General features: G+C 40.3%; 1 protein-coding gene across 1 annotated transcript in view; it reads right to left on the bottom strand.

Moving 5' to 3' along the window:
- Window positions 1–1,262: 1,262 nt before the first annotated feature.
- The window catches only part of LOC140234806 (uncharacterized), a 103,620-nt gene continuing 89,895 nt past the window's right edge, over window positions 1,263–14,987 (bottom strand). The window contains 6 exon segments of the mRNA XM_072314844.1: window positions 1,263–2,014; window positions 3,072–3,174; window positions 7,190–7,489; window positions 10,189–10,676; window positions 10,956–11,177; window positions 11,449–12,910. Coding sequence (XP_072170945.1) covers window positions 1,992–2,014; window positions 3,072–3,174; window positions 7,190–7,489; window positions 10,189–10,676; window positions 10,956–11,177; window positions 11,449–12,910 — 2,598 coding nt within the window. The 3' untranslated portion in view covers window positions 1,263–1,991.

Raw genomic sequence — 14,987 nt, 5'->3', positions numbered from 1 at the left:
GACCACATTGCATGGTGTGTGTAATCAGCATCTATGCACACATTGAGTCAGTAATCTCGGAGCCAAGCTGGTATAATCTGTTTAGTGTCTAGATATGGAAATCTTAAGGAATATCCCAGGACCATGTGACATAGGATTACCCCGCACCTGCATGGCATGCGACCCACATAAGGGTCATCATATCCTACATGACTGTTCATATCACTGCATGTTTTTGTGAGTACAGAAACCATTTCGGCCACAATTTTCATGTTTTCCAAGAACTCTGGAGGGTGCTAAAAACCCACCTGCTCATTTGCCGAGGGCAAAAATTCACAGGCAGGTAAGGAATATGAATGCGCCCCTGACTACATGCCCATTTGGGCAAGTTTGAGAATGTCTCCTGCCATGCCCTGCATGATTGAGAAGAATTTCAGCCCATCAATTATTTTTCCATCATCAAAACATGATGAGTAAGAAGCAGACATGTTTAATAAACTCTTTCAAACATTTTACGCAAAAATGTAGATATCTGACATAGCATCATTGTATGAAATGTCAAAAGCCAGGGAATGATGAGATCTTTTTGAATAAAAGTCATGAATACAGAACAATGTCAGCACATAGATACTCTGCCACTTGGCAGACTCCTATTACACCTGACTCTGAAAATGACAATTGGCAGTTCAGCATATTCAACCTTACAATGCATTATTCAACTCACAACAGGCTATCATGATTTTCATGATGACTAGAAGTACTTCCTTGCTGGAATATTGTGGATGAAGCATGGAAATATTAGCTTCATGGACAAAACAACTGACAAAATTTCCAACCATTGTGTAAATATGTCAAGGCCACAATGTATGAAGTACACTTCAATTCTTTACAATAGACACATAATACGATTTGGTCAGTCTGTATGAAGGAAATACGTAGGCCCGCATTCACAAAAGCAGCTTAAATCAAATCCACGGTTTAAATTTAGTTCATGGACTAAAACAAGTGCAATAAATGTCGGCATGCATCCATTATCATATTAAATGTCTGTTGACGTAAGTGTAGGTGATATGTCATGCACTTTATGGAATCAGGATTTGCATAAACCACAGACTAGATTTAGACTGCCTTTGTGAATTCCTGCTATAGGGTTGTTGTTGTTTTGTTTTTGGCATCATGATAATGAAATGAGGAATGAGCTAGATTCAAGTGAGCTTTCATTCATAGAATGTAATGAAGTGTGTAAAACAAAGTACCACTTTTGATTTAAAACTTTGTGCTAAAGGGATTCCACTCATCAAATACACTACAAATGTTGGGAGGTTATCTTGGTCACTACTCCTGCCTACTGAATACACACTGGATTTCAGTCGATATATGAAAAACATTGTAGTTTGCAGCCACTTGGACAAAAATTACACCACACAACAAACACAGACAAAAAGCCAACTGGATGCTGACACATCCACAAATCTCAAATTTGCACCTCACCATACATAAACTTTTACCACGCCCATCCTTAACAAAAAATCAGTCAATCAAAAACCACTCAGAAATTTTCATGTCTGATTTGAGAGTGCAATTTTACTGATGTTCATTGAAACTCTCACATTACTGACTGTATTTCCGTAATGATGAAATGTGTGCAGACTTTGTACTTCTATCTGTCGACAGAAGAAAACAGCTGTGAATGTGTAAGTGTTGATGACTTTCCAACAGCACAAAACCTATGTGTTCTACTAGTTAACTCCTAATGCCTTATAATTGGCAAAGAAAACACCTGGCTGAGAATACATCTAAACATGTGAAAGTTCTTTCTGAAATAAGCATACATTTGTGTGTCTCACATTTGCACCATCACTCATATATCAAAAAACTGGACACTGTGTCCCTCGCTCTCATTCCTCTCTCAGTCAATCTAGATTAACTTTGCAGCGTTCTCACTCCTTGAGGGCGCCCTTTCCTTCCTCTTTAACGTCTTTAATTCCAGCTGCCTCGCTCAGTGTCTTCTGTCATACTTCTGTGAACTCGAAGCCTGCCAACAAGAAATGAAGATGTGGGTTGCGTTGAAACAATCATGGTAATTGTAATTGAACCTTATGAAATTTGTAATCATAATTTGAAGCAAGAGGGCAAACTTAATTTGGATGAAAAAGTGATTGCAATAAATCAGTGCTCCCTGCCTTTAAAAAAAAAGAAAAAAAAAGATGATACATTAGTGATTCTATAATTTGATTGCACTAATCTTATGTGATTTTCTATAAATCATCCATCTTTCCACTACAAATGAGCAGTGCACCATCAGCAACTGAATACAATGTGAATGGTATGGCTGCTTATCCCCACCACAGTTTCTCTTCTATAAATAAGGTGCTGCTTTCGAGATTGATATCTAGATCTGGGGCCCGTTTCATAAAACTTTTCATCAGTGACAAGTTGTCATAGATGTGACAAGCTACTGAAATCCTTGCATCTGATTGGCTGAGAGCAAATTTGTCACAGAAACGTGGCAGTTGTCACTAATGACAAGTTTTATAAAACGGGCCCCTGGAGAGGTGTGAGATTAACTCTTTATGTGCCACATTCCCACGCCCGACTCAGTCGACAGCGTGCCAACTTTGCATATTCTGCTCAAACGCACAAACCTGCCCAAACCGATCAATAAATCGCCACATGTCACAGTAAATGAAAGCGTTTCTTGTGATTCCGTTTCTCTCACGTATAGCTTGCATTGTATGTGGCGATTGACTAGAAAGCAGTGCTCCCTGCTGCATTTGTGTGTAAATTCCAAGTTTCTGTCACTATTTTGTGTGCAAAAGTCCTACCTTTACAGTAATGTAGCTAATGGGCATTTGAAAGAAAAACAATTATGGATTTGTCATACATTTTACATCAATGGAAAGCTTCGCATTTTCTCGACAACTTTGCTCACTATGTCTACACTTCAACAGAAATTTATGAAAGTTACATAGATTTGAAAAACAGAATGTTTTCTCAGAATAATGTGGCACACAGGGGGGGTTCCCACCATGGCAGATAAAGAGTTAAGACAACACGAGGTGAGACTTGGGTGAGGGAGGGGGAGGCCTTACCTGCATCGTTGCTGTAGCAGTTTTGGCAGTGTAGCTTGTTGGCTCGGATCCGAACGTCAGTGCCTTTAGTTCCATTTCCGAGCTGGATGTTGCAGACGCAGCACTGTGGGCACACAAAACAGTGTACATGGGTGAGGAAACTCGTCATGATGGATATCTCGAGAATGTCCCTTCTTTAAACTTGCCTGCCTATGGGCAGGTAGTAACCTAGGAATGTTCACATAATGCTTTGATTTATGAAGAAATAAAGTATGTTTCTATCAACAACATTCACTAAACACATTGTCCCCCCGAAAGCTATGAGGAATACAGATTGAGATAGAGTTGAGCTTTTGTATTTTCAAACAGCTTACGAAACATTAATTTAATGACTTCCAAATATATCACTGAGAAAACACAGAAACAACCCAACAGATCTGGATTTCCTTGGAAGTCAAACAAACCTAGAATTGAATGAATTTTGTTTTTCCATTTCTTTTCTTGCAGGATATAAGATAGCTCACTTTTATTTAGTGTCTGTTTTTGCTTATGGTTCTATAACATCCACATCAGAAATTATTGTGATAATCAATGAAAACTGAAGTTTTCTCAGGTCTAGGGCAATTACCCGGACCCTTCCCCTGACCCTAACCCTAATCCTAATCCAGAACCTAATCCTAACCCTAACCCAAACTCTTAAACTCTCAACCTAACCCTAACCCTTATCTTTACTCTTTATCACTTTATCATTAGCAGTATTTAGCTGGGGGTAATTGCTCTCGGGGGTAATTGCCCTTGGGGGGTGATTGCCCTGATACGGTTTTCTCATCATTCAAATCACTTTTACGCAACATTTTTTGTGTCCATAAATATTACATAAAAAGAGCACAATGCAATGATCACAATATCAATTTCACTCGTATCTATAAAAAGTGAATGCAACTTTGGAATGTTTTCATTTCTCATGTTAGTGAGACACAGGTGGTGAGATCTCAAAACATGTGTGTTATTTGTTGATAAATGGTATCCAGAGGTAAATTTTGCCAGAGGTAAATTTTGTGGAAAGAGAGAAGGCTGACAAAATAGACGCACTATGGCCCAAATTCACGAAGGTGGTACGATTGAAACCATAGTTTAAACCATGGACAATTTGAATGGAGCACCAAGTGTCGCATAGCCTACTTTATTACGAAATCAGTCATTTTGTAAAGAAATGACAACATTTGGTCTGAAAACGAAATGGTCATTTCGTCGACGAGATGACTGACTTCGTAATGAAATAGGCCTTGTGACACTTGGCGCTCCATACAAATTGTCCATGGTTTAAACCATGGTTTCAATCGTACCACCTTCATGAATTCGGGCTTATGTGTCATTGATTGCTTGAGTACAATTTTTGCACAGAGAATTCCGAATTGAAAATCTAGCAGCGAAAAGTTTGCAGTAAGGGAGAGCAGAAAATATTAAGGCTTTTCATTAATGTCTTTTCTAATGATTTCTCAATTTTGTTTTTCTAAACTGGCCTTCTTGCATTGCTTTTGGGAACATGTCAAAACCAGTAGCATAATAGAGCATGAGTGTTAAAATCTGAAGCATTTGGAAACAACATACATATACTTAACCCTAAAAGGGCCGGGGGGGGGGGGGGGGGGGGCGGAATCCGCCCCCCCCCTCGACGTTTCGCGCTATAATTCTGTAACGCGAGAAGTCCTCGTTGCGAGGCTTCTTGACTTTCTTCGTTCAAGTCTCGCGCAACTTTTGAGACCAAATTTGCAACGTCCGCACATACTTTTGCGAAGCCACACCCATTTTTGTAACGGAATGTCGCCCCAAAACGGGCAAAATTTTGTGATTTTGTGTACATTTCCTATGGAAAACAGTGCTCTGTCATGAAAGTCATAAAAACCTGATTATTTTTACAATTAATCACTTTCATTGATTAATTTTGTGCTAATTATGGTAGAAAAGTGGTCAGTGACAATTTCCAATGAAAAAACAAAGAAAAAACAAAAGTTGAAAAACAAAGATATACATAAGAAATTCTAAAACAATAAAATACACAAGAATTGAAACGAGTTTTGGAAGTTTTTGTGATGTACAATTGTTGAATATGCTAAAACAGTTTTACAGATCAAAAATTAGACTCTCAATGCTTTTAATTAGGCTAAAATATCACCTTGAGCTTAATTTGCATAATTAATTAATTAAAATTAGAAATTGATTGTTTCAAAAAATCTTAAGACACAATCTTGTAGATTATGACGCGGGTCTCACGCATGCAAAATTTCATCGCGATCGCACCTCCGATGGCCGAGATCTCAGGGGGGGGGCGGAATCAATCCCCCCCGGTCTGAGCATAGCCAAAAAAGCCCGGCCCCTTTAGGGTTAAAGTATCTGCAATGCCAACTTCACTATAATATTTTGCTACAATGGGCAAATTACACAGAAATTGTTAAAATCGAGAGAATTGCACCATCCATGGAGATATCTTTATTTAGAATTATGCAACTGCTTTAATATGACATCATTAAATATTTCATCAAATTTGAAGGAAAATTGAGAGGAACCTCTATACAAAGAAATAGTTGCTCTACATTCAGACGAAAGATAAAAGGATCAATTAGTCAATATTACTATTTCAAAGACACCAATGTTACAAGAATCCTTTGAGAATTTTTTTTTTTATTCCATTCTGTACAGCCAAGAGTAGTTTAACAGACAGTAAGAATTTGCAGAAAACAGATCGTGTCGAGAATGAAGGCTGCGAATTAGGACAACAATGCACAAACACACAGCATCAGAAATTGCAAGAAATGAATTTAGCATGTGAACATTTGCAGTGAATTGTAAACAGAATCCGTTCATCATTTCTTTTCTTTTCTTTTTAACCCTAAAAAGACTGGGGGGGGGCCTAAAAGGCCCCCCCTCGACATTTCGCGCGATAACTCTGCAACGCGCAATGCTCTCGCCGCGATGCTCTATGACTTTTTTCTTTCGAGTTTCCCGCACATTTTGACACCAAATTTGTGACGCCCGGGGGTACGGTTCTGAAGTTACATAACTTTTTGTACATGCACGTGAGGCCGAAAATGGCTCAAAAATGCGATTTTGTGTACAAAGTCAATGCAAATTGAGTTTTTTCACATGGTTCATATAAATATGCTTATTTTTACTCTCAATGGCTAAAATTAATTTGTTTTAGGAGTATTATGCTTCAAAAAGTGTCTGCCACAAATTTTGTTTAAAAAAAAACCAAAAACAAAAGGTCGAAAAAACAAAGAAATACATAAGAAATTCATAAAACAATAAAATAAATAAGAAATTGATTTTGATACCGAATTTTTTTTCAAGTACATTTGCTAAGAATGCCACAAAGAATAATTAGACCAAAAATGAGCACTTTTGGAGCTTTATTTACTGATTTAGATCAAAGAGTCTGATTTCTTGCATAAATTAGCATAATTAATCAAAATAAAATAAAAGAAGACTATTTTGTAAAATTTAAATATACGATCTTGTAGATTACATCGCACACTACCATTGTGCAAATTTCCGTGGCAATCGCGCGATCCACGGCCGAGATCTTAAGGGGGGGCCCTTTAGGCCCCCCCCCAGTCTTTTGAGCTACCAAAATAGCCCAGTCTTTTTAGGGTTAAAGTTCAAATTACAAAGGATGCTTGCAAGATGTAGTATCCAATGATAAAAATCAGAATTGCTGCATTTTTATGACATTGTTTTGCTTTGCTTTCAAAATGGTTGCTTATTTTGTGTTTGGTGCAGTGTACGTGACAGGGTGATGAGGATTGCATGAAGTATGAGTGACACTCCAGAATTTGAATTCTTGATGACATGAGGTACTTTCATGAGTGATGAAAAAAAAAAAAAAAAAAAAAACTACCTTGCGTGTAAGCCTTGCATTTTCTCATTAAAGAGACGCAGAATCATTCTTACAAGTTCTTTACTGAAACAAAAAAAAAAAAAAAAACACGTCACACTGGGATTTGGTTTAAAGTGTCTGCTTCAAAACCTGCTACAGAACTCTATTTTGTTAGGTGTGTGAACAGTCAGCAGATACTACAGAAGAGATGTTGCATGTTAGAAACCTTTATTAACTAGCATTTAATTTTTTTTTTACCCACCCTAAAGCATTCAAGGTGAAAGTGAAGGCCCAGCGACTCAATGATCATAGCAGCGCCCCGCCCCAGTGATTTGCCACAATTGGAGCACTGGACTTTTCCGCTCACTGACCGCCCCGGAGGGGGGTTCTTATTGGGCTGCTGGAAGGCAGATGATCTGGGGCCAGGCTGGCCCCGCCCTGGGGCTTGTGAGTGAAGAGGCTGTTGTTGCTGCCGGGGTGGGGCTCGTGACTGGGGCGGGGGACCTCCGCTACCTCTCACCTGGACCGGTGGGCTCTTTGGCCCCCTACGATGGTCATGGGGCTGGGATGTGGGAGAAACGGAATGAAGAATTGAGGTAATGGTTATCCTCTCGGATTTTGTTTTATTTCATGTTTCTTATGAGGGAAATGCCTCGTTTTTCCTCGAACTTTGGGAAGGCATTGATGCCATTTGATTCAAAGTCACATTGGATCCCTGCTGGGATAAAAACAGACATGTTAGTTGTGTCAGTAGAACAAAACATCAGTATAAGCTGTTAGATTAAGGGGGAAACCATAATTTGGGGGCATTGTATCTATGTTCCCCTACGATACTTGTCAACACCTATAAACTAATATTTACGTTTTAGCTCTCCATCCATGCCTCAGAGATATACCCCTGTGATATTAGTAAGGGGAAGAAGAAACTACATGCAACAAATGAAATGCAGCTAGGTTTGAAAGCTCACCTCCTTTGCCTGCTAATGGAAATGTATAAATAAGCTAGAGTGTGCGAGACTGGAAGAAGCGTTCTTTGGAATTATACTTTGCGGGAGAGAAAAACAAGCTACAAAGGCTGCATGATATTAAGAAGACGGAGCCAGCCAATTGGGTTAAAGTGTAGACAGAGCCAGCTGCCACTGGTCGAGGTGTGTCTACCTGTCGCTGTGTGAGGACAGGGAACTGGGAGGCCGGTGGGGGGACTCCCTGCCACCGAGGGCCTTCTTCTGGGCAGCTCGCTGCATGATGCTCTGGTCCAAGGAAGACGGTGCACATTGGGCAACATCATTCCAAATACACACAAAGATATTGAGTCAGATGGCAATGTATTCTCAGAGGATATGAACTGGCAATTATGCACAGTGTCATGCGAAATATCAATTATGGAGTTCCTTTTCATGTAACAATTGTCTACTATAATAATCTGTACTTTTGAAAGCAGGACATTACAGTCTTAAAATGGTTACTTTTCTGTTCATCTCTAATAAAACATCTCATTACCTGTTGTCCCATATACCAATATTTCAGTTGGTAGCTTTTGATGCACATTGTCTTCAGCATATCTTGAAGTTTCTACGTAGTGCTCTTACATCAATACAATGTTAAATTACAGTTGGTGTACTACTAAGTTAATGGATGTAAGGTGGGTAATTTGCCTCGTTATAGATGGGTGGGAAACGGTAATTTGGGATAATATAAAAAGTAAAGACAGTCTTCTGCATGCTGTAACTGCAGTAGTTAACAGAAATCTTCTAACAACAAAAATATTCAATCCATGTGGCACGCAAAGCTAGCTTGTCCAAATTTATGAATTGTAGGAATTAATCCATTTCAACAACAAATGAAATAAATGAAATACTGTAAGTGTATTTCTTTTTGTTTCTTTTTTTGAGGAAAAGTGTAACCAAGAACAGAAATTAATAGAAAAAGAAGGGTGATTTGCTTAAATTAATAACACAAAAAGAAGCAGTGTAACCTCAAGAAATACTGACCACAAAAAAGAGGAGTTAAAGATTCTTTAAATCATAGTACCTGACATGACAACCTACTAGCACGTCATTATAGCCAATTATATCACAAACAACACTGACTGCATTTCTCTCCTTTCAAAAATGAAACTAACTCAATAGACCTCGAAGATATACAAAAATGCAAAACATCTTTAACTTATCACAAAAGAGCATTTTCTTTTCTTTTATAAAACCAGAAGAAAAAAAAAATGTGGGCAAATATTTGACAAACAAACACAAATGGAGTTTTAAACTTGCAATATCCCGGAAACATGACAAAAACTTCTTTGAAGTGCCTATAATACAATGTACACCTTACTGGGTAATTCATTTAAATATTCTCAGTAGTCACATCCCGGTATATATGTACCCCCTATTTATTTTAACACTTCTTGATTATCAACTGTTGTTGTGTTTTAAAGAAAGAAGGGGAAAAAAATATAAACTCTGCAGTAACACTAATGCCATCTTTTACCATGCATTGACAAATGATTAAGTGTACAGTGCAGTATATAAAGCATGTGTAGTGTTACGACGCATGCTATTGTGACATGCAAATACAAAATGAAAATTACAGAAACAAACATCCTTTTTTTCCTAGTGTACAAATCATAAGATCTCTACTTGATGAGATTATGGTGGAGAGATTTAAGTATCATACATTCACCCAATTAGACTTGGTTCTAAATTGATTCCAACAGAAATTGGTACTTATACATATGTGCATCTGTACACTACACATTGAAGATCAACTTGACACAAGACAAAAAAAAAAAATCCAAATCTGTACTGTTGATACTTTCATTCTTTATTATCTTGGCGTTGACTTTTTGAAAATGATATGTGTATCTTTGGACAGATCTAAAATAAAATTTAACAAACACGCAATAAACAAATAAATAGATAGATGAGCAGATATTGTGCATTGCCACTGTTTGAAAAATTTTCCATAGAATGTGCAAATATACCCCCCCCCCCAAAAAAAAAAAAAAAAAAAAATCCAAATCTGGCATGCAGTTGATTATAGTGTGCGCTTGTTGAAGGTGAGGAATCTATCACTAGAAAACAAAAGCTCCTATGAGTTTAAATTGGGTCTCATCCATGTCCTTGCTGTTAGTCTTTTGTTGGGAAATCTTTTCCTATTCTATGCTCATAGCCAACTGGCTAGCAGACACCATCATATGCATACAAACTCTTCCACGCCCAGATGGGGGGGGGGGGGGGGAGGGGTCATTTAGTTTCTGACACTCACCTGAATCAAGCTATCTGGACCTGGGGCTGGTCCCCCTCGCTTCTGGTCCCCCGCTGGTCCCATATGGTGTGGTGGGCCACCCCTCACTCCAGGAGGCCCCGCTCGCTGCTGCTGCTGTAGCTGTGGCTGTATGAGTCCCCCTCTGGGTGGTCCCCCGACAGCGGATCCCCTGAGCGTGGACGGGTCGTCCATGATGCGAGCAGTGGGTGCCATGAAGCTCCGCTTATCACTCAGGTCCGGCATGGAGCGGCGGTGGTGCATCTTCTGCTTGCGCTCAGGGTCGGGCTGGCCGTGCATGCGACGCTGAACTTGGCGGAACTCTGGCTGTGTCTCATACTTGTGGCGGGGCGCATCCCAGCGGTTGGTGTCAGCTGACGTTGGGGACTGCTGCGATTCATGAGGGTGCTTTGCTGGGCGGGGAAGAGAGCCTTGATCCCGATGAGGGGGTGGAATACGTGTGGGAATCTCTTGCTCAAATCCTGGGGGCTCTGGAATATGCAACATAATTTCCAGTGATACTGATCTTCTTTTGAGTATTACAGTTGAGAAAGGTAAAGATAGATATCTAACCAAAGGATTTTACTTATGAGTGTTTACATTTAGATATTTACAATTTGGTCCTCACTTTATTTAACCAGTCTGGCATTTACTTCTTAAAAATCTAATATAATGAAATCAAGACAAAGTGCATTCACATTTCCTGTGAAAAACTTACAAGCTTACATTGTATGTGCCATGTGTGTTCAAGCATATTATAGCAAACGCACCTGGTTTTCTGTAGTCCGTTTCATAAGGCTTGGTGTGGTAGATATTTGGGGTCGGGGCGGCATTCTCTTCGCCGTAGAGCTTTCTCTCCAGAACTGGCTCATGATCGAGGCTGTCTTTCCTCGGCTGAATCACCAGGGAGTCTGTCGATTTTGAGATGTAGTCGTGGTGTCTCCTCTTTGCCTCTTCCACAAGCCAATGCTTCTCTACTGGTAGATTGTCATCTGGGGGGGGGGGGGGGGGAAAGGGATATTTTGGCAAGAGACATTAACAATGCAGATTCTACAATATGTGGTCGTGAAATCGTGATGTGCCGTTTGTTGCTAGAAGTAGACTATGCTAATTTCCTTTTTGGTAAATGCAGCATGTGTACCATAACTCTCTCTGACTTCTGCATTTTTGAAAATTTGCAGACACAAGTCATGTCACTTGTGTGTATGCTCATTGGGCTGACTCCTGCTGATTGAAATGGAGATTGAGGCACACTGAACTCACCCCTGTGCATGGACATGTAGACTTGTCCTGGCTTGCTATCCCTCTCTGGAACCATCCTCCTGTCAATGATGTCCTTCCCTGGAGCCTGAAGGTGAGCAGCCTTCAGGGGCGGGTCCTCCTCAGACAGCTGCTTGTTCTTCCGATTGATGCTGTTCATCTTGTCCAGGTTGTCATCCTGGAAGACCTCGTCACTGGAGGACTTCAGGAATGACTTCCTCTGCCTGGCCAGTCTCTCCTTCTCCTCCTTCTGCTGCTGCTCCAGCTGTTCCCTCTCTCGCTGGAGCTCTGCCTGCTCTCTCCTCAGGCGCTCTATCTGCTCCTCCTCCTGTCTGTGCCTCTCCTGCTGCTGCAGCTTCTCCTGCTCCAGCTGCTCCCACTCCCTGCGGAGACGCTCCCTCTCCTCCTGCCTGATGCGCTCCCGCTCCTCTTCCCGGATGCGCTTGTACATGTCGTCCTGCGATGGCTGTCTCCTGTGCGGACCACCCAAAGGAGGGGCAGACTCCTGCCTCTGCTGCATTTGTGGCTGGATGATTTCGCTGGCAAAGGGTCGCTGTGAGCTGGCTTTCTCCTGCCTCTCTGTCTGTTCTTGCAGCAAGCGTTGGCGTTTTTCTCTTTCTCGCTCAATACGCTCCCTTTCCTGTCGTTGTCTAGCAAGCCTCTCTTTCTCCTCCTGCTCCCGAGCCTGTCTTTCGCGCTCGTCTTTCTCCCGTGCTGCTCTCTGTCTCTCCTCCTTCTCACGAGCTATCCGTTGCATCTCCTCTTCCCTCTCCTTCAGTAGCTTTTCATATTCCTCCTTCTCTTTCTGTATTTTCTCTCTGGCTTTACGCTCTCTGGCTTCCCTTTCTTCCTGAATGCGCCTCTTCTCTTGCTCTTCTCTGCGCTTCTCCTCTTCCTTTCTCCTCTTGACAAGCATTAGCTCCTCCTCTCGTCTCCATTCTGCCTCCTTCCTCTCCCGTTCTTCTTGCTCTCGCCGTTCTTCCTCCTCTTGCTCCAACCTTAACCGCTCTTCTTCTTCCCTCCTGATCCTCTCCTTCTCCTCCTGCTCCATCTGCTGGATCCGCCTTCTCTCCCGTTCCTGTCGCTCCTTCTCCAACATCTCCTCCTCCCGCTTCTTGAGCTCCTCCTGGGCCTTTTTCTGCAGCATCCGCTTCCTCACTTGCAGAGCTTTCAACTCCTCCTCCTGTTTCCTCCTAGCCATGATCTCAGCCCTCTGGAGGTCCTTCTCCTGCTCTTCTTGGAGTCTCCTCTGCTCCTGCTCGTACTGCTCCTGCCGGAGTCTCTCTTGCTCTCTCTGCCACTTCTCGAGGCGCTGCCGCTCCTCATCAACGTTGAAACTCTTCCGATTGGCATTATCCCTGCTGCTTATGGGTTTGGAACGCATCTGGACCTCATTCTCTGGAGCAGGAACAGTCTCCACGTTAGGCTGCTCCACCCGTTTCCACAGATCTTCCATGTTTTGCTCCTCTGGAGTGGATTCCTCCTGCTCATCAGCTAATTTAATGGAGGAAAATGATAAACAGTAAGATGTACACTTGCAGGCTGAATGTTTGATTCTTTTTTTTTTAATGCAGAAGGTCCACTTATACCATTTTGTTTATGTCCTGATACGCAATGACCACTCTAACATACAATTTACAGAGTATATGTTAAATCTCACTCCCCAAGAAATTAAAACTGTGAACAAACAAAACAAACAACACTGCAAGTTATCAAATGAAAGGATGCTGCAATATCTCATCTCAAACCAGTAAATTTTCTGAGCTCTTCACAGGTAAGGAGTGCAGTAGCGGGCCTTTAAAGGGGAATGCTATCACTTTAAGGTTTCACTTCAGGAAAAAAAAAAATGGGGGGGAGGGGGATGGGACAGAATCATTTTTTGTTTTGTTTTGTTTTTTTTGGGGGGGTATCTTTTCAAGCAAGGAATATTTTTTTTTCCCCCAGTGCACTTAGATGAAAGACTTTATATAATGCAATATGCCATAAAGAAAATACATCTTTCACAAAAATGTCAACTTGGGAGCATAGCAGGGGCAAAATGAGTCGGGCAAAATCACACAGGGGCAGACACAGCAAAAAGACCCACAGGTTTTTTTTTAGGTGCCCATCCAAATTCTAAGTTTGATGATTCATTAACATTCATTGACATTCATTATGTAATCTAACGGTTCTTAAAGTTAAATCGAAATTTATCACTTTTGCTGATTGGATCAAATTACACGTTCAAATCTCTCCTTCGATATATTTCCATGAAGATAAATTTTTACAAGACCGTAAATATAATAAGTTTTGATATTCCTCAGTGGCACCAGAATATGCTGAAAAACCTCAACGTCAAGCATATGACTTCCCTCAAAATGGTGAAATACCCCCACATCCACAAATGGTTTCTTTTTATCACAAAATCAAGTATACATGCCATCACTTCACATGTCTAAACATGACATGTGGAAACTGGAAACATGCAAATTAAGACAGTAGCATGCACTCATGAACTGACATTTGAGGAAAACAGATAACAATCTTTTATATGTAGTGTTGTTTAAACATGCAAGCATCTGCAAATGAAGTCAAGCCTTCTATATATTTTGGCCATGTATAAGCAAGGATATAGTTTTAGATGACTACAAAACGTGATGCAAAAAAAAAAAAGAAAAGAAGAAGACAAAGCTGCACAATGGTCAAGGCCAGATCTGTACTATGCAGGTTGCAAAAGGTTTACTATTATCATTATTAATCGTTACAATAGAAGAATAAAAATCAGATAATAAATTCTCTCCCCAGTGCAATTGTACAAAGTATTTGTCATCTTCCTGGCAATAAGTTCTGTTGACAATTTAAGAAGTTACCTACCAGTGTACTTATCAGAAGCAAATTACTCAGCTTTCATCACAGGGAAATTGCACATTGTGTCACTGCAGATTTATTTTCCACTGACTGCTTTCAAACTCCAATTTCTTTTTTTTTTTATTCTGTATCTGGTAAATGATTAATGATATCAATGTTTCTTTTTAACCATGATATTCAAAACACATTTCCATGCAGAAAGATATATTCACTACACAGAAAACTATTTATTTCAATGATTGCATTACAAAATTTAGATAACAATTCCAAACATTACCATATTCAAGTATTGAACTAAAATCTACACCTGTACAGCAAACTTAACAAAGTATTTGAGTATTCAAGGTGACATTACATAAAATCATGCTAACCCAACATATTTATAACTAAAAGTAACAAAAAGCACTACAAAATATTATGACAATCATTTAGGATGATTACAGACATGCTTACTTGCTTCTTAAAAATCATATTCATACCAAACTATGCCAAGAAAATCAAAAATAATATTTACCCTGTCTCTGGCTCAGGTAGTTAGTAGAGCATGCAGTGTGTTTGATTTCATATCGCATTTCTAATGGTAAACTTACCAGGTGGAATCCAGTTGCTATAGCTACAGAGATCATTGTCCCGATGAAATGGCTCATGGGAAGGAAGGGCGGAGAGATGGCAGCTGTGGTATTATGGGTAAAGCT

The sequence above is a fragment of the Diadema setosum genome, chromosome 11 (genome assembly GCF_964275005.1).
Source record: "Diadema setosum chromosome 11, eeDiaSeto1, whole genome shotgun sequence".
Classification (NCBI taxonomy): Eukaryota; Metazoa; Echinodermata; class Echinoidea; order Diadematoida; family Diadematidae; genus Diadema; species Diadema setosum.
The sequence above is the reverse complement of the archived record's forward strand: the minus strand, read 5'-3'. Positions and strand labels throughout refer to the sequence as shown.